Source organism: Oncorhynchus mykiss, chromosome 14, assembly GCF_057628025.1.
Source record: "Oncorhynchus mykiss isolate SJ-2025 chromosome 14, ASM5762802v1, whole genome shotgun sequence".
Taxonomy (NCBI): Eukaryota; Metazoa; Chordata; class Actinopteri; order Salmoniformes; family Salmonidae; genus Oncorhynchus; species Oncorhynchus mykiss.
The window spans coordinates 29,873,646-29,892,793 of record NC_143035.1 but is presented as its reverse complement, the minus strand read 5'-3'; the positions used below and the strand labels follow the sequence as shown (position 1 = coordinate 29,892,793).

At 43.0% G+C, this 19,148-nt stretch overlaps 1 protein-coding gene across 50 annotated transcripts in view; it reads left to right on the top strand.

The window, feature by feature from the left end:
• LOC110487768 (ankyrin repeat and KH domain-containing protein 1) overlaps positions 1 to 19,148 on the top strand; it is a 92,369-nt gene that overhangs the window by 3,993 nt on the left and 69,228 nt on the right. For all 50 annotated transcript variants that reach the window (XM_090198094.1, XM_090198090.1, XM_090198077.1 and 47 more), the window contains exon 2: positions 5,755 to 5,908. In XM_090198094.1, the coding sequence (XP_090054220.1) occupies positions 5,755 to 5,908 (154 nt within the window). The remainder of the gene's footprint in view (positions 1 to 5,754; positions 5,909 to 19,148) is intronic.

Sequence of the window (19,148 nt, the reverse complement as noted above, 5' to 3'; positions counted from 1 at the left end):
AGCGACTCCTTTGGCGGGCCGGACGCGAGCACGCTGACACTGTCACCCGGTGTACAATGTTTACTCTGACACATTGGTGCGGCTGGCTTCCAGGTTAAGCTAAATGGGGTGGGCTAGTAACCGAAAGGTTGCTGGATCAAATCCCCGAGCTGACAAGGTAAAATCTGTTCTTCCCCTGAACAAGGCAGTTAACCCAGTGTTCCCTGGTAGGCCGTCATTGTAAATGAGAATTTGTTCTTAAAACTGACTTGCCCAATGAAATAAACAATCATACTAAATGGCTCCTGCTGTTTGGTGTCATTGTATGTGCTCGCAATTCATCAACATTGTGAGGCCTTTATATTAAAACCTTCACCTAATTGCAATGGGTCTCAGATTGGCTTCCAGTTCTTGGAGGGCATGAGGGTGTCTTGGACCGTAGTTTAGCAAGGCGGTGTGTAGCCTGATTGAGCTGCGCTTGCAAAGTACAGCATCCTTTCCCATTATCCATTAGTTTAGGGCTCATAGTCAAGTAAACCATTTTTAAAGAAGGCATCATCCAATTACCTCTTTCTCTCCCACGACACTGCTGGGGCTTTACGTTCAGAAAAGTAAGCTTGGAACGTGTCTTTCTTCTGCAAAGTTTGTTGCTGCTGTGTTTCCTTCTCTTTAGATACAAATTAAATTAGCCTTATGATAGCCTACCTTAATTAAATAACATCAAAATAAGCCTAATCAGACATGTAAAGTTGTGGATATAAGTCCAGTCAGACATGTAAAGTTGTGGATATAAGCCCAGTCAGACATGTAAAGGCGTGGATATAAGCCCAGTCAGACATGTAAAGTTGTGGATATAAGCCCAGTCAGACATGTAAAGGCGTGGATATAAGCCCAGTCAGACATGTAAAGTTGTGGATATAAGCCCAGTCAGACATGTAAAGTTGTGGATATAAGCCCAGTCAGACATGTAAAGTTGTGGATATAAGCCCAGTCAGACATGTAAAGTTGTGGATATAAGCCCAGTCAGACATGTAAAGGCGTGGATATAAGCCCAGTCAGACATGTAAAGGCGTGGATATAAGTCCAGTCAGACATGTAAAGTTGTGGATATAAAGTCAGACATGTAAAGTTGTGGATATAAGTCCAGTCAGACATGTAAAGGTGTGGATGTAAAGTTGTGGATATAAGCCCAGTCAGACATGTAAAGTTGTGGATATAAGCCCAGTCAGACATGTAAAGTTGTGGATATAAGCCCAGTCAGACATGTAAAGGCGTGGATATAAGCCCAGTCAGACATGTAAAGGCGTGGATATAAGTCCAGTCAGACATGTAAAGTTGTGGATATAAAGTCAGACATGTAAAGTTGTGGATATAAGTCCAGTCAGACATGTAAAGGCGTGGATATAAGTCCAGTCAGACATGTAAAGGCGTGGATGTAAGCCCAGTCAGACATGTAAAGGCGTGGATATAAACCCAGTCAGACATGTAAAGGCGTGGATATAAGCCCAGTCAGACATGTAAAGTTGTGGATATAAACCCAGTCAGACATGTGAAGTTGTGGATATAAGTCCAGTCAGACATGTAAAGTTGTGGATATAAACACAGTCAGACATGTAAAGTTGTGGATATAAAGTCAGACATGTAAAGGTGTGGATATAAGCCCAGTCAGACATGTAAAGGTGTGGATATAAGCCCAGTCAGACATGTAAAGTTGTGGATATAAGCCCAGTCAGACATGTAAAGTTGTGGATATAAACCCAGTCAGACATGTGAAGTTGTGGATATAAGTCCAGTCAGACATGTGAAGTTGTGGATATAAACCCAGTCAGACATGTAAAGTTGTGGATAGGATGGAGAAGGATGGTCAAGTATTTATTTATTCTGGTTATCTTGAGCTCCGGCTACCTCGAGTACATTTATTTATTTTGTCCATTTTAAGATAACATGAAATTGATCAGAAATACATCGTATAAGTTGTAAATTACTATCGTAGCTAGAATTGGCTGATTTTAAATGTATATAAAAAAAATTTAAAAATGGAATATCGACATGTGTGCAGAGGCCCATTATCAGCAACCATCACTCTTGTGTTCCAATGGCACGTTGATTAAAGAAGCAGTAAAACTGGCCTTTAGACAAGCTGAATATCTGGTGCATCAGCATTTGTTGGTTCGATTACAGGCTCAAAATGGCCAGAAACAAAGACCTTCCTTTTGAAACTCGTCAGTCTATTCTTGTTCTGAGAAATGAAGGCTATTCCATGTGAGAAATTGCGAAGAAACTGAAAATCTCGTACAACACTGTGTACTACTCCCTTCACAGAACAGCGCTAACCAAAATAGAAAGAGGGGTGGCCCCGGTGCACAACTGAGCAAGAGGACAAGTACATTACATTGTTATTCAAACTAGACAGACGCCTCACAAGTCCTCAACTGGCAGCTTCATTAAATAGTAGCCGCAAAACACTAGCCTCAAGGTCAACAGTGACGAGGCAACTCCAGGATGCTGGCCTTTTAGGCAGAGTTCCTCTGTCCAGTGTCTGTTCTTTTTCCCATCTTAATTTTTTATTTTTATTGGCCAGTCTGAGATGTGGCTTTTTCTTTAACTCTGCATAGAAGGCCAGCATCCCGGAGTCGCCTCTACACTTTTGAGGCTGGTGTTTTGCGGCTACTATTTAATGAAGCTGCCAGTAGTGACGCCAAACCTTTGAACGGTAGTATGTATGTATATGATATATATATATTATTAGTTGATTTAATTAAAACTTATGGTGTGTATGTATGGAAAAGGATGTTTAAACATTTCGACCAATCGATTTGGTTGAAAGAACAGAACTTTCACTCTGCCAATATTTTCTTTAGTCGGGGGCCGCCCTAATAGGTAGGCCAATAGGTTTTTATGCAAAATAACTCTATGAAAGCTCCTTGGAAGAACTAATATGTCAGGGCTATTGGGTCAAAATCAATCATAGCCTATTTTATAGCTAAACTAACAAAAATGAACCAAACTTTTAAGATATCCAATTTTTTTTGTTTATAAATAGTTTGCTAGAATGACACAGCTAGCTACCCACTTCCTTCCTTCCTGTTAGCATGTGCACATAGTACACCATCATGCTTTCGGGATACGTGTCTTTTCAGATTCCACAATGATTCTTTAGTTGTGGAGACTACATCACTGCACTCCCTGTCTTGCTCTTGGTCCTCATCTTTCTAAGTCACCTTGATTTTGCACCTGTGTTTTCAGTTTCTGTATGAAAATAGTTAGTGAACTCCATGAACGTAGCTAAAGCAAGGGGCTATAGCAGCACACAAGTAACCTACAAATGCATGCTGGGCCATGCATGCCCTGAGCTCATGAAGTGAGTGCCACTGAAGCGATGCTGGAGTGAAATTGGGAACTTTCGGGAACTCATTCTGCGCTCCAGTCAAAGTGGGCTTGCTTCGCTCCTCACTTCACTCCACTCACGTGCTCTGGAGTCACACAGATGATTTAGACTATAATGAACAAAATGCAATAATTTCAATGATTTTACTGAGGTACAGTTTATATGAGGAAATTAGTTTACATTTATTTTTTTATTCAACCTTTTATTTAACTAAGTCAGTTAAGAACATTCTTATTTTCAATGATGAACAGCTGGTTAACTGCCTTGTTCAGGGGCAGAACGACAGATTGTTACTTTGTCAGCTCTGGGATTCGATCTAGCAACCTTTCGGTTACTGGCCCAACGCTCTAGCCACTAGGCTACCTGCCGCACCACACGTGTTCTGCGGTTGTGAGGCCGGTTGGACATACTGCCAAATTCTCAAAGATTAAAGTTTGAGGCGGCTTATGGTAGAGAAATTAACATATTTTTCTCTGGCAACAGCTCTGGTGGACATTCCTGCAGTCAGCATGCCAATTGTGCACCCCCTCAACTTGAGAAATCTGTGGCATTGTGTTGCGTGACACAACTGCACATTCTAGTGGCCTTTTATTATCCCCAGCACAAGGTGCACCTGTGTATTGATCATGCTGTTTAATCAACTTCTTGATATGCCACACTTGTCAGCTGGATGGATTATCTCGGCAAAGGAGAAATGCTCACTAACATGGATGTAAACACATTTGTGCACAAAATTTGAGACATTTCTGCAATCTTTAATTTCAGCTCATGAAACATGGGACCAACACTTTGCATGTTGCGTTCATGGTTTTTGTTCAGTATAATTTCATTCTAAACTGACGATTATAATTAGTTGATTATTGGAGCCAGGTATGTTAGCTGGGGCAGGGACAAGTGTGCCACTAATCAGGCCCCTGAGGACATTAGTTGTCCATCCCTGATCTAAAGCGCGTCACAGCACAGTGTGTGCATACCTTTTTTAAGAATCTTTATTTGTGTTTCTTTTTCCTCAAATAAGGCTCAGTGGTTTATGTATCTTTAGCCTTGGCTTGGCGGAATCTTCCTTAATACCCAGACCGTGTCATTAATGAGGCCTCTGGGCCAATGAGAATGTGTCAGGCTGCATTGCTGCCCTAGAGGCAGAGGCTACGGGTGGAGGGAGGGAATCAGACCTTAAAAGACACCTGGGTGTGTACAGAGTGCCTAATGTCTAGGTCAACAAGTGGAAAAACCAACGCAGGCCTGAGACCTACATATTGGACAGGGACTCCTTGAGAAATGACAGGGGGAGGTTTTGTTTCACTGTCCCTGCCTTCTAGCTCTCCCATAGGTCAGGTGACCTATACACACACGTTCAGGGAAAACTTGAGGCTCGGACTAAAGCCTTCCGCATGCTTCAGTTCGGTTGGCGAGTATGCTCCGAACGAGGGCTCGCATACTCCCTTAAAAAACGAGAAAGCAGCAATAGTACTGTTTGTCCATTTTGAGATGTCAAAGCGACTCATACATACACTTCCTCAAAATCGTCAATGAATCTACGATAGCTAAAATCTTTCATTAATTGACTTTTTTGCCAAGGTGATCTTAATTGCACAATTTTACAACTAAGATGTTTGGTTCAGTGTTTCTCAAGTGAAAAAATGTACATGCGTTATTAGTCTCTCGTTGAATGACAAACACTTAATTGAAGAATCCCTACTGTTGACCAATCACCGGCGAAGGGACGTACACTTCGACTACCGACTTGGGCCAACAGCAAAAAACCTTGCCGAAGACCAAAACTAACAACTTCACAATGTGCTCCTAATATGTTGTGGAACTGTTCCGGATGGGAAGCCTTACGTCTCATACAGACACAACTTTGGACCAAAATGGTGAGACATGTAACCGAACCTCCCCTTTTTATAAACAATACAAATCTCTGACATCATTCTCTAGTAAATGTTAGAAATATGGAACCACCCCGCTCATTTGATTGGTCAATTGTCCAGAGTAGATGACCGATCCTTTCTACCCCGCAACACGCCACGGCCAATACGTTTCAGTTGCAGTTGGTTATCTGAGCCACATGTTTTTACTCACTCATGGAGAGGTGGTGTTGGAGAAAAACATCCAGTCATGTAAATAAGAGTGGAGATGTGCAGGACACCAGTCAACCTGAAGAACTGTGCTTGTTTACATTACATGACTCCAGCCATAGTTGTTGATGGACAGAGTTGAATAAGACCTATGGATGCAGATTTTCAAGCAATGTAATATTACACATTTTGGGGGTCGGCTGCAGATCAAGATGCAACATCAAGTGAGATTTTCCCTTCTGCTGTTATGTGCTTTTATATGTTATGCGTTGCTTACACTTGTCTCTCTCCCTCTTCTTCTTACCCCAGGTGGAGTCATTTATCTTGGACCAGGAGGACTTGGAGAACCCCATCATGAAGACGGCCTCGGAGCTGCTTTTGTCCAGTGCCACAGACGGAGTGGACCTCCGCACTGTCGACCCAGAGACACAGGCCCGCCTCGAGGCCCTGCTAGAGGCTGCAGGTACGCGCTCTAAACCCTCACCTCTAACCCCTCACCTAGACACGGGCCTGCTAGAGGCTGCAGGTACGAGCTCTAAACCCTCACCTCTAACCCCTCACCTAGACACGGGCCTGCTAGAGGCTGCAGGTACGAGCTCTAAACCCTCACCTCTAACCCCTCACCTAGACACGGGCCTGCTAGAGACTGCAGGTACGAGACTGAATCCATTACTGGGCCCTAACCCTGGCCGCTGTCGTTCAGAACCCAACTGTGCCTGATCCCACGGTTCAGCCCTTTCCCTAACCTTCCTCTATTTAATTGAACTCAATTCAAACTCATCTCACCCTAGGACTTCGGCCTAGTACCCCCATCCAAACCAATTCCATCCAACCCTACTTGACCTGAAAGGACCCCACCAGCAACCCCATTCTACCCTACCAGACCCCAACCCTCCCCATCTAGTACCGCCCCCCAAACCTGCCACCTTGTCTTGTTGTCTGTTGCAGTTCTGCTTGATTTGTTGAAGTGAACATGTGGTTGTCTGCATCGAACACAGCATAGCTTTCACCCATCATCTGACCATCACTGATTACTTCAGGGGAAAGAAGGAGGCATTTCAAACAGGGGAACGTCAGCGTGATGGGAAGCCAGGAAGAGATATGTCCGTGTTTCTAGTGTGTGTGTGCGTGCGCGCGCTGCCTACGTGTGTCCAGCTTTTCAGTGTTGTAGTGTTAGAGCAGGTGCTTATGGGTAAACATTCTCTGTCTGTGTTATATGGACATGGGTGTGTTTCTAGGTTTTACAGTAACACAGTATTCAAGAATGTAAATGTTACTGTAAAAATATTTTTGTTCCGTATAAATATCAACAGAAAATGCAAATGGCAGGAAAACGTCAATGTTGTCTTCACTCTCTCACACACAGGCTGGATCCTTAATGGCACCCTATTCCCTATCCCAGAGGCCTATGGGTCTTAATCAAAAGTATGGCACTATATAGGGAATAGGCTGCCATTTCGGACAACGTTTCTGTGCTGCCTTAATGATTTATTTCACCTTTATTTAATCAAGTCAATTGAGAACCTATTCTCATTTACAATGACTACCTGGCCAAGAGGTATAACGGATTACAGAACACACAATAGCACTAAACATAACGCACTATATACAGAGAAAAGGTTCATCAAACATATCATTAGATTTTTTTTCATGTTTACACCCTTTCTACTTTTTCCACATGTTACAGCCTGAATTTTAAAATAGATTAACATGTGGATTACCCCATCATTACCCCATCATATCAAAGTGGAATTCTGTTTCACTAACCTATACACATTACCCCATGTCAAAGTGGAATTCTGTTTCACTGACCTATACACATTACCCCATGTCAAAGTGGAATTATGTTTCACTGATCTAAACACATTACCCCATCATTACCCCATCATATCAAAGTGGAATTCTGTTCCACTAACCTATACACATTACCCCATCATTACCCCATGTCAAAGTGGAATTCTGTTTCACTGATCTAAACACATTACCCATCATTACCCCATCATATCAAAGTGGAATTCTGTTTCACTGATCTAAACACATTACCCCATCATTACCCCATGTCAAAGTGGAATTCTGTTTTGTAGAACATTTGAGAAATGAATAAAACATGAAAAGCTGAAATGTCTTGAGTGAATAAGTATTTAAAACCCCTTTGTTATGACAAGCCTAAATAAGTTCAGGAGTAAAAATGTGCCTAACAAGTCACAAGTTGCTTAGACTCGTCCGTATTCAATAATAGTGGTTAACCTCATTTTTGAATGTCGACCCCACCAATACAGTCATGTAAGGAGAGGAAGGAAACTGCTCAGAGATTTCACCATGAGGCCAATGTTGATTTTAAAATGGTTACAGCATTGAATGGCTGTGATATGAGAGAAACTAGGATAGCTCAACATTGTAGTTACTCCACAATACTAACCTAAATGACAGTGTGAAAAGATGGTAGCCTGTACAGAATAAAACATATTCTAAAACATGCATTCTGTATACAAGGCACTTAACTAATACTGCAAAACATGTGACCAAGAAATGAACGTTATGTCCTAAATAATAAAGCGTTGTGGTGTTCAAGGAAATACTTTCTGAAAGCACGGTAGCTGTCAGTTTTATTTATATAGAGACACTGTAATTCTGGGAACTACCTAACATTTTGTCTCTGTTATGGGGTTAAAAGTTTTCATGGGCACAAAACTCCAAAATAATACATGTGAATGCATGTATATATATGTACATTATCAGTCAAGTTTGGACAGCTACTCATTCCATGGGTTTTCTCTATTACACTTTTCTACATTGTAGAATAATAGTGAAGACAAACTATGAAATACCACATATGGAATTATGTAGTAACCAAAAAAAGTTTTAATTAAACAAATCAAAATATATTTGAGATTCTTCAAAGTAGCCACCCTTTGCCTTGACAACTTTTCACACTCTTGGCATTCTCTCAACCAGCTTCATGAGGTAGTCACCTGAAATGCAGTTCAATTAACAGGTGTACCTTGTTAATTTGTGGAATTCTTTTCCTTAATGCGTTTGAGCCTATCAGTTGTGTTGTGACAAGGTATGGGTGGTATACAGAAGATTAGTAAAAGACCAAGTCCATATTATGGCAAGACCAGCTCAAATAAGCAAAGAAACAGCAGTCCGTTACTTCAGACATGGTCAGGCAATGTGGAAAATGTAAAGAACTTTGAAAGTTTCTTCAAGTGCAGTCGCAAAAACCATCAAGCGCTATGATGAAACTGGCTCTCATGAGGACCGACACAGGAAAGGAAGACCCAGAGGATGTAGAGAATAAATTCATTAGTTACAAGCCTCAGAAATTGCAGCCCAAATAAATGCTTCAGAGTTCAAGTAACACACACTACTTTTTTTTCGTTTTTCCCCCTTTTAAAAAAATAAATAATTTTACCCCCTTTTCTCCCCAATTTCGTGGTATCCAATTGTTAGTAATTACTATCTTGTCTCATCGCTACAACTCCCGCACGGGGCTCGGGAGAGACGAAGGTCGAAAGCCATGCGTCCTCCGAAACACAACCCAACCAAGCCGCACTGCTTCTTAACACAGCGCGCATCCAACCTGGAAGCCAGCCGCACCAATGTGTTAGAGCACCTGGGTACCTTGGTTAGCCCTCACTGCGCCCGGCCCGCCACAGGAGTCGCTGGTGCGCGATGAGACAAGGATATCCCTACCGGCCAAACCCTCCCTAACCCGGACGACGCTAGGCCAATTGTGCGTCGCCCCACGGACCTCCCGGTCACGGCCGGCTGCGACAGAGCCTGGGCGCGAACCCAGAGTCTCTGGTGGCACAGCTAGCGCTGCAATGCAGTGTAACAGACACATTTCAACATCAACTGTTCAGAGGAGACTGTGTGAATCAGGCCTTCATGGTTGAATTGCTGCAAAGAAACCACTACTAAAGGACACCAATAATAAGAAGAGACTTGCTTGGGCCAAGAAACATGAGTGTTGGACATCAGACTGGTGGAAATCTGTCATTTGGTCTGAGTCCAAATGTGACATTTTTGGTTTCAACTGCCGTGTCTTTGTGAGACAGAGTAGGTGAGCAGATGATCTGTGCATGTGTGGTTCCCACCGTGAAGCAAGGAGGTGGTGTCGGGGTGCTTTGCTGGTGACACTGTCTGCTTTTTAATTCAAGGCACACTTCACCAGCATGGCTACCACAGCATTCTGCAGCAATACGCCATCCCATCTGGTTTGCACTTAGTGGGACTATAATTTGTTTTTCAACATGACAATGACCCAACACACCTCCAGGCTATGTAAGGACTATTTGACCAAGAAGGAGAGTGATGGAGTGCTGCATCAGATAACCTCTACTCCACAATCATCTGACCTCAACCCAATTGAGATGGTTTGGGATGAGTTGGACCGCAGAGTAAAGGAAAAGCAGCCAATAATTGCTCAGCATATGTGGGAACTTCTTCAAGACTGTTGTAAAAGCATTCCAGGTGACGCTTGTTGACAGCTTTGCACACTCTTAGCATTCTCTCGAGGCAAAAGGTGGCTACTTTGAGGAATCTAAAATATATATTGATTTTGTGTTATTTCATAGTTTTTCTGTGTTCACTACTATTCTACAATGTAGAAAATAAATACAACTTGAATGAGTAGGTGTGTCCAAACTTTCGACTGGTACTGTACATTCGGAAATTGTTCAGACCCCTGGACTTTTCCCACATTTTGTTACGTTACGGCCTTATTCTAAAATGTATTATATAAAAACATGTCGTTATCAATCTAGACACAATATCCCGTTATGACGAAGCAAAAACCTTTTTTAGAAATGTTTGCATATATGTGTGTGTGTGTGTGTGTGTATATATATATATATAACAAAAACGGATACCTTATTTACCTAAGTACTTAGACCCTTTGCATTGCTTGCTGTTTGGGATTTTAGGCTGGGTTTCTGTACAGCACTTTGAGATATCAGCTGATGTAAGAAGGGCTTTATAAATACATTTGATTTGATAACACCAAGATTGAACTTGTCTGTCGGCTCTGCATTAAAGACCGTAAATGGATAAATAAAAACCGAAACCAATTTAATTACCAAAAAACGTGCTCTTTGAATTGGAAAATTGTTTAAGAGATTTTCCATGTACCTATTCCATGGCACATGGTTTATCAATTGACACGCAAAACAACGCCGGATTCAAAACTTCACATTTTTAAATTTTAAATTATTATACAAATTTCTTGCAACCAATAGAATGTTGTGTGTGTGTGTGTGTATATGTATATATATGTGTATGTGTGTATATACACATATGGGGATACAATCATTAGATCATTTATTTTGGTACTCGTTTTTCGTCACAGGTCCAGGAATGGCTGAAGAATTGCATAATTTACCTAGAACTAACACTGCAGATAGCAATACTGAGTGATTTTGAAAAATCATAGTCAGTCAATAATACAATAATTATTTTAGCAAAAATGTTTCTTTTAATTTACAGTCTGTAGAAGCTATAATAGAACGTTTCAGTACTTTTATGAAGCATCACAGTTGAAAAAATATGTCAAATAGAAGTCAAACTGGATGGTGGTAAAGTTACAAATAGAAGTCAAACTGGATGGTGGTAAAGTTACAAATAGAAGTCAAACTGGATGGTGGTAAAGTTACAAATAGAAGTCAAACTGGATGGACATCAGAAATAGAGGAAGGACTAAAAACAAACAAAATATAACTATTGTAAAGTAGATTTCTGTATTAACTCAAGCATCGCTGCACGGCTATTTCCAGGTCTCTCCTGAGATGTTCGATAAGGTTCAAGTGCAGGCTCTCCTGAGTTATTGTTTTAGTTTACTCTAATTGGGGGAGGGGTGGTTGGGTTTGTGGGGAATAATAAAGGTATTTTCTAAAAAATAAATGTAAAAAAAGTTATGTCTGTACCAAAAAATATAGGGGGGATTTGAAATGATGAAGACTATTACATTGATGGAAGCAACAATCTTTCTGAAATATTCAAGCTGATCCGCCCCTTAAGAAAAATAAAGAAAATATTAGGATTGAACTCTTTGGCTTGAATCGCAAGTGTCACGTCTGGAGGAAACCTGGCACCATCCCTACGGTGACTCGTGGTGTTGGTAGCATTAAGCTGTGGGGATGGTTTTCAGTGGCAGGGACTGGGAGACTAGTTAGGATCGAGGGAAATATGAATGGAGCAAAGTACAGAGATCCTTGATGAAAACCAGCTCTAGAACGCTCAGGACCTCCAACTGGGGCGAAGGTTCATCTTCCAACAGTACAATGACCCTAAGCACACAGCCAAGACAACACAGGAGTGGCTTCGGGACAAGTCCCTGAATGTCCTTGAGTGGCCCAGCCAGAGCCTGCACTTGAACCTTATCGAACATCTCTGGAGAGACCTGGAAATAGCTGTACAGCAACGCTCCCCATCTAACCTGAAAGAGCTTGAGAGGATCTGCAGAGAAGAATGGGGAAAAACTCTCCAATTACAGGTGTGCCAAGTTTGTAGCTTCATACCCAAGAAGACCTGAGGCTGTAACCACTGCCACACGTGCTTCAACAAAGTACTGAGTAAAGGGTCTGAACTTGTGTAAATGTGCTATTTCAGTTTAGTTTATTTTATACATTTGTAAACATTTCTACAAACAGGTTTTATTTGTAATTATGAAGTGTTGTGTTCAGATTGAGGGGGCCAAAAAATAACTTGGTTGACTTTAGAATAAGGCTGTAATGTAACAAATTGTGGAGAAAGTAAAAGGGTCTGATATCTTTCCCGAATGCACTGTATCTAGTTACTTTAATAGTTAATTTGTAAGTTTGAGAACATAGAGACATTGTGTGGAAAGATGTTGTGTGTAAGCCTGAGCAGAAGCCAGAAGTTTTACGTTCCCCCAACTGATTGTGTTCATTTGCGTTGTTTGTAACTTTGTAAAAATTATCATTCTTTTTTTTACAGTTTTTGTACATAATGTTGCCGCTACCGTCTCTTATGACCCAAAAGATCTTCTAGACATCAGGACCGCAATTACTCACCATGGACTAGCAGAATCCTTTTTCTTCTCGACTCTGACGAGACCGAGGCCGAGGATATACGGCTCTCTCCCCCGACCCCAGTGATCTGCGTGAAGAGGTGGAAAAAGAGAGGCCGGAGGGCGGGCTGCCTTCTGAGGATTTGGAGGCGCTCGAATAAACCCCCACTCCCCTCAATATGCAATCTTTGGACGAGTTATTGGGAATGATTAAACTACCAGCTGGACATTAAAAACTGTAACATCTTATGCTTCAGAGTCGTGGCTCAACGACAACAATATCAGCATACAGCTGGCTGGTTATACGATGTATCGGCAGGATAGAACAGCGGCGTTTGGTAAGATAAGGGGTGGCGGTCTATGTATTTTTGTAAACAACAACTGGTGCACGATATCTAAGAGTTTCTCATGATAAGCTTCATTGTAGCTGTTTACATATCCAGCCACCGTCAGAGGTTGGCACGAAGATGGCATTGAAAAATCTGTATTCCGCCAAAAACAAACAAGAAAACGCTCACCCAGAGGCGGTGCTCCAAGTAGCCGGGGACTTAAATGCAGGGAAACTTAAGTCAGTTTTACCAAATTCCTATCAGCATGTTAAATGTGCAACCAGAGGGAAAAGAACTCTGGACCACCTGCACTCCACACACAGAGACTCATACAAAGCTCTCCCTCGCCCTCCATTTGGCAAATCTGACCATAATTCCATTCTCCTGATTCCTGCTTATAAGCAAAAATTAAAGCAGGAAGCACCAGTGACTAGATCAATAAAAAAAAAGTGGTCAGATGAAGCAGATGCTAAGCTACAGGACTGTTTTGCTAGCACAGACTGGAATATGTTCTGTGATTCCTCCACTGGCATGAGGAGTACACCACGTCTATAATTGGCTTCATCAATAAGTGCATTGAGGACGTTCTCCCCACAGTGACCGTACGTACATACCCCAACCAGAAGCCATGGATTACAGGCAGCATCCACACTGAGCTAATGGCTAGAGCTGCTGCTTTCAAGGAGCGAGACTCTAACCCGGAAGCTTATAAGAAATCCCGCTATGCCCTCCGACGAACCATCAAACAGTCAAAGCTTCAATACAGGACTAAGACTGAATCGTACTACACCGGCTCTGACGCTTGTCGGATGTGGCAGGGCCTGCAAACCATTACAGACTACAACGGGAAGCACAGCCGAGAGCTGCCCAGTGACACGGGCCTACCGGACGAGCTAAACTACTTCTATGCTCGCTTCGAGGCAAGTAACACTGAAACAGGCATGAGAGCCCCAGCTGTAACCAAAGACTGTGATCACACTCTCCGCAGTCGTGAGTAAGATCTTTAAACAGGTTAACATTCACAAAGCTGCAGGGCCAGACGGATTACTAGGACATGTACTCCGAGCATGTGCTGACCAGCTGGCAAGTGCCTTCACTGACATTTTCAACCTCTCCCTGTCCGAGTCTATAATACCAACATGTTTTAAGCAGACCACCATAGTGCCTGTGCCCAAGAATACTAAGGTAACCTGCCAAAATGACTTCTGACCTGTAGCACTGACGTCTGTATCCATTAAGTGCTTAGAAAGGCTGGTCATGGCTCACATCAACACCATCATCCCAGAAACCCTAGACCCACTCCAATTTGCATACCGCCCCAACAGATCCACAGATGATGCAGTCTCTATTGCACTCCACACTGCCCTTTCACACCTGGACAAAAGGAACACCTATGTGAGAATGCTATTCATTGACTACAGCTCAGCGTTCAAAACCATAGTGCCCTCAAAGCTCATCAATAAGCTAAGGACCCCGAGACAAAATACCTCCCTCTACAACTGGATCCTGGACTTCCTGACGGGCTGCCCCCAGGTGGTAAGGGTAGGTAACAACACATCCGCCACGTTGACCCTCAACACAGGGGCCCCTCAGGGGTGCGTGCTCAGTCCCTATCTGCACTCCCTGTTCACTCATGACTGCGCGGCCACGCACGACTCCAACACCATTACATTTGCAGATGACACAACAGTGGTAGGCCGGATCACCGACGACAACGAGACAGACTATAGGGAGGAGGTCAGAAACCTGGCCTTGTGGTGCCAGGACAACAACCTCTCCCTCAACGTGATCAAGACAAAGGAGATTATTGTGGACTACTGGAAAAAGAAGACTGAGCACGTCCCCATTCTTATTGACGGAGCTGCAGTGGAGCAGGTTGAGAGCGTCAAGTTCCTTTGTGTCCACATCACCAACAAACTAACATTGTCCAAGCACACCAAGACAGTCATGAGGGCACGACAAAACCTATTCCCCCTCAGGAGACGGAAAAGATTTGGCATGGGTCCTCAGATCCTCAAATACTTCTACCTCTGCACCATCGAGAGCATCCTGACGGGTTGCATCACTGCCTGGTATGGTACTGCTCGGCATCTGACTGTAAGGCACTACAGAGGGTAGTGTGTACGGCTAGTACATCACAGGGGCTAAGCTTCTTGCCATCCAGGACTTCTATCATGCGGTGTCAGAGGAAGGCCGTAAAAATTGTAATACTCCAGCCACCCTGGTCATAGACCGTTCTCTCTGCTACCACATGGCAAGCGGTACCGGAGCACGAGGTCTTGGTCCAAGAGGCTTCTTAACAGCTTCTACCCTCAAGCCATAAGACTCCTGAACATCTTGTCAAATGGCTACCCAGACTATTCACATTGCCTCCCCTCCACACCACTGCCACTCTGTTGTCATCTATGCACAGTCACTTTAACTCTACCTACATGTACTTACTACCTCAACTAACCGATGCCCCCCGCACATTGACTCTGTACCGGCACCCCCCTGTGTGTATGTATATATATATATATATATATATATATATATATATATATATATATATATATATATATTTTTTTTTTTACAGCTTTTCTTTAATTACTTGTTACTTTTATATTTTTTTCTTATCTGTATTTTTTTTTAAACTGCATTGTTGGTTAGTGGCTCGTAAGTAAGCATTTCACTGTAAGGTGAAATGTTGTATTCTGTGCATCTGACTAAAAACATATTTTTGATTTGACATTGACAGCAATACAACATCCCCCCCAACCACCCCACACCAAGGTGTCAAACAAAAAAAATGACAGAAAATAAATACACAAGAGAAAATGAAATACAATTAATAAAATAGGTGTTAAGGTAACAATGGAATCAAACACCGTTTGGCCTATGACCCCAGTCCTGTCCCCGGGGACCCGAGGTGGCACATCGCTGCCCCCGCATCCAACGCACTCGACTCCAGTCAGATGTTTGGTGATGATTTGGTCAATTGAATCAAGTGTGCAGGGACTAGGGCAAGTACAAAGATGGACCCCACAGGGTCAGGAGAAACTGGGCCATACAGTGGATGAAGAGAACAAGGCAACAGTGCATGGATGACACTATTAAATGTAATTAAACGGGTATCACAGTAACAATGGCTTTCTTAACAGATCACAGCCACTTACACAGGACATGACTGCCTATACTGAAATGTTGGTACTAAATGATGTGGAAAATGTCATCTCTACATACATATTCACTACTCTAGAAGTCTAATGCTACTGGATTCACCTGGTGGGTGGTAAAACATTAATGCTACTGGATTCACCTGGTGGGTGGTAAAACATTAATGCTACTGGATTCACCTGGTGGGTGGTAAAACATTAATGCTACTGGATTCACCTGGTGGGTGGTAAAACATTAATGCTACTGGATTCACCTGGTGGGTGGTAAAACATTAATGCTACTGGATTCACCTGGTGGGTGGTAAAACATTAATGCTACTGGATTCACCTGGTGGGTGGTAAAACATTAATGCTACTGGATTCACCTGGTGGGTGGTAAAACATTAATGCTACTGGATTCACCTGGTGGGTGGTAAAACATTAATGCTACTGGATTCACCTGGTGGGTGGTAAAACATTAATGCTACTGGATTCACCTGGTGGGGGGTATAACATTAATGCTACTGGATTCACCTGGTGGGTGGTAATACATTAATGCTACTGGATTCACCTGGTGGGTGGTAACACATTAATGCTACTGGATTCTAAAACATTAATGCTACTGGATTCACCTGGTGGGTGGTAAAACATTAATGCTACTGGATTCACCTGGTGGGTGGTAAAACATTAATGCTACTGGATTCACCTGGTGGGTGGTAAAACATTAATGCTACTGGATTCACCTGGTGGGTGGTAATACATTAATGCTACTGGATTCACCTGGTGGGTGGTAACACATTAATGCTACTGGATTCACCTGGTGGGTGGTAATACATTAATGCTACTGGATTCACCTGGTGGGTGGTAACACATTAATGCTACTGGATTCTAAAACATTAATGCTACTGGATTCACCTGGTGGGTGGTAAAACATTAATGCTACTGGATTCACCTGGTGGGTGGTAAAACATTAATGCTACTGGATTCACCTGGTGGGTGGTAAAACATTAATGCTACTGGATTCACCTGGTGGGTGGTAATACATTAATGCTACTGGATTCACCTGGTGGGTGGTAACACATTAATGCTACTGGATTCTAAAACATTAATGCTACTGGATTCACCTGGTGGGTGGTAAAACATTAATGCTACTGGATTCACCTGGTGGGTGGTAACACATTAATGCTACTGGATTCACCTGGTGGGTGGTATAACATTAATGCTACTGGATTCACCTGGTGGGGGGTAAAACATTAATGCTACTGGATTCACCTGGTGGGTGGTAAAACATGAATGCTACTGGATTCACCTGGTGGGTGGTAAAACATTAATGCTACTGGATTCACCTGGTGGGGGGTATAACATTAATGCTACTGGATTCACCTGGTGGGTGGTAATACATTAATGCTACTGGATTCACCTGGTGGGTGGTAAAACATTAATGCTACTGGATTCTAAAACATTAATGCTACTGGATTCACCTGGTGGGTGGTAAAACATTAATGCTACTGGATTCACCTGGTGGGTGGTAACACATTAATGCTACTGGATTCACCTGGTGGGTGGTAACACATTAATGCTACTGGATTCACCTGGTGGGTGGTAAAACATATTAATGCTGCTGGATTCACCTGGTGGGTGGTAAAACATTAATGCTACTGGATTCTAAAACATTAATGCTACTGGATTCTAAAACATTAATACTGCTGGATTCACCTGGTGGGTGGTAAAATATTAATGCTACTGGATTCAACTGGTGGGTGGTAAAACATTAATGCTACTGGATTCTAAAACATTAATGCTACTGGATTCCAAAACATTAATACTGCTGGATTCACCTGGTGGGTGGTAACACATTAATGCTACTGGATTCACCTGGTGGGTGGTAACACATTAATGCTACTGGATTCACCTGGTGGGTGGTAACACATTAATGCTACTGGGTTCACCTGGCGGGTGGTAAAACAATGCTGCTGGGTTCACCTAGTGGGTGGTAAAACAATGCTGCTGGGTTCACCTAGCGGGTGGTAAAACAATGCTGCTGGGTTCACCTGGTGGGTGGTAAAACAATGCTGCTGGGTTCACCTGGCGGGTGGTAAAACAATGCTGCTGGGTTCACCTGGTGGGTGGTAAAACAATGCTGCTGGGTTCACCTAGTGGGTGGTAAAACAATGCTGCTGGGTTCACCTGGTGGGTGGTAAAACAATGCTGCTGGGTTCACCTGGCGGGTGGTAAAACAATGCTGCTGGGTTCACCTAGTGGGTGGTAAAACAATGCTGCTGGGTTCACCTGGTGGGTGGTAAAACAATGCTGCTGGGTTCACCTGGCGGGTGGTAAAACAATGCTGCTGGGTTCACCTAGCGGGTGGTAAAACAATGCTGCTGGGTTCACCTGGTGGGTGGTAAAACAATGCTGCTGGGTTCACCTGGCGGGTGGTAAAACAATGCTGCTGTGTTCACCTAGTGGGTGGTAAAACAATGCTGCTGGGTTCATCTGGTGGGTGGTAAAACAATGCTGCTGGGTTCACCTGGCGGGTGGTAAAACAATGCTGCTGGGTTCACCTAGCGGGTGGTAAAACAATGCTGCTGGGTTCACCTGGTGGGTGGTAAAACAATGCTGCTGGGTTCACCTGGCGGGTGGTAAAACAATGCTGCTGGGTTTACCTAGTGGGTGGTAAAACAATGCTGCTGGGTTCACCTGGTGGGTGGTAAAACCGAAAGTCACATTACCTTGATCGATACTGTCATTAATGTGGTACTTCAATAATTATGCAAAGCACTTGTTGGATGTGCATTTGGTGTCCGTCTGATTTTAGTTACTCTGTGATATTTTCATACATCCGATCCAGGAAGGAATTTTCCAAGTGACAGTGAAGTGAGGAGCATCTGTTGTGATAGCATATTGCAATGCCAAAACAGCCCAGGTGCTGGAAGAAAGGGGGTTGAGTAATGTCCATAATATTATGGTGTCTCCGTCAAGTCGGTGAAGACACTCTGCCTGGATCCACGTTGGATGGAATATCTCTAGCTATTTGAGGTTGACCGTCTGTCTGCTTGATTTACAGCAAGGTCTTGTTCGATTCAAGAGAAAGCATCAAGGTAGCGTGTTCATGTCTTTGTGCCTCGGATTGGACACCAAGTCTACTGTGCGCAATTGTGTCAGATAGACTATTGCGCAACACCCAACACTTGCTGTTAATTATTTTGTATA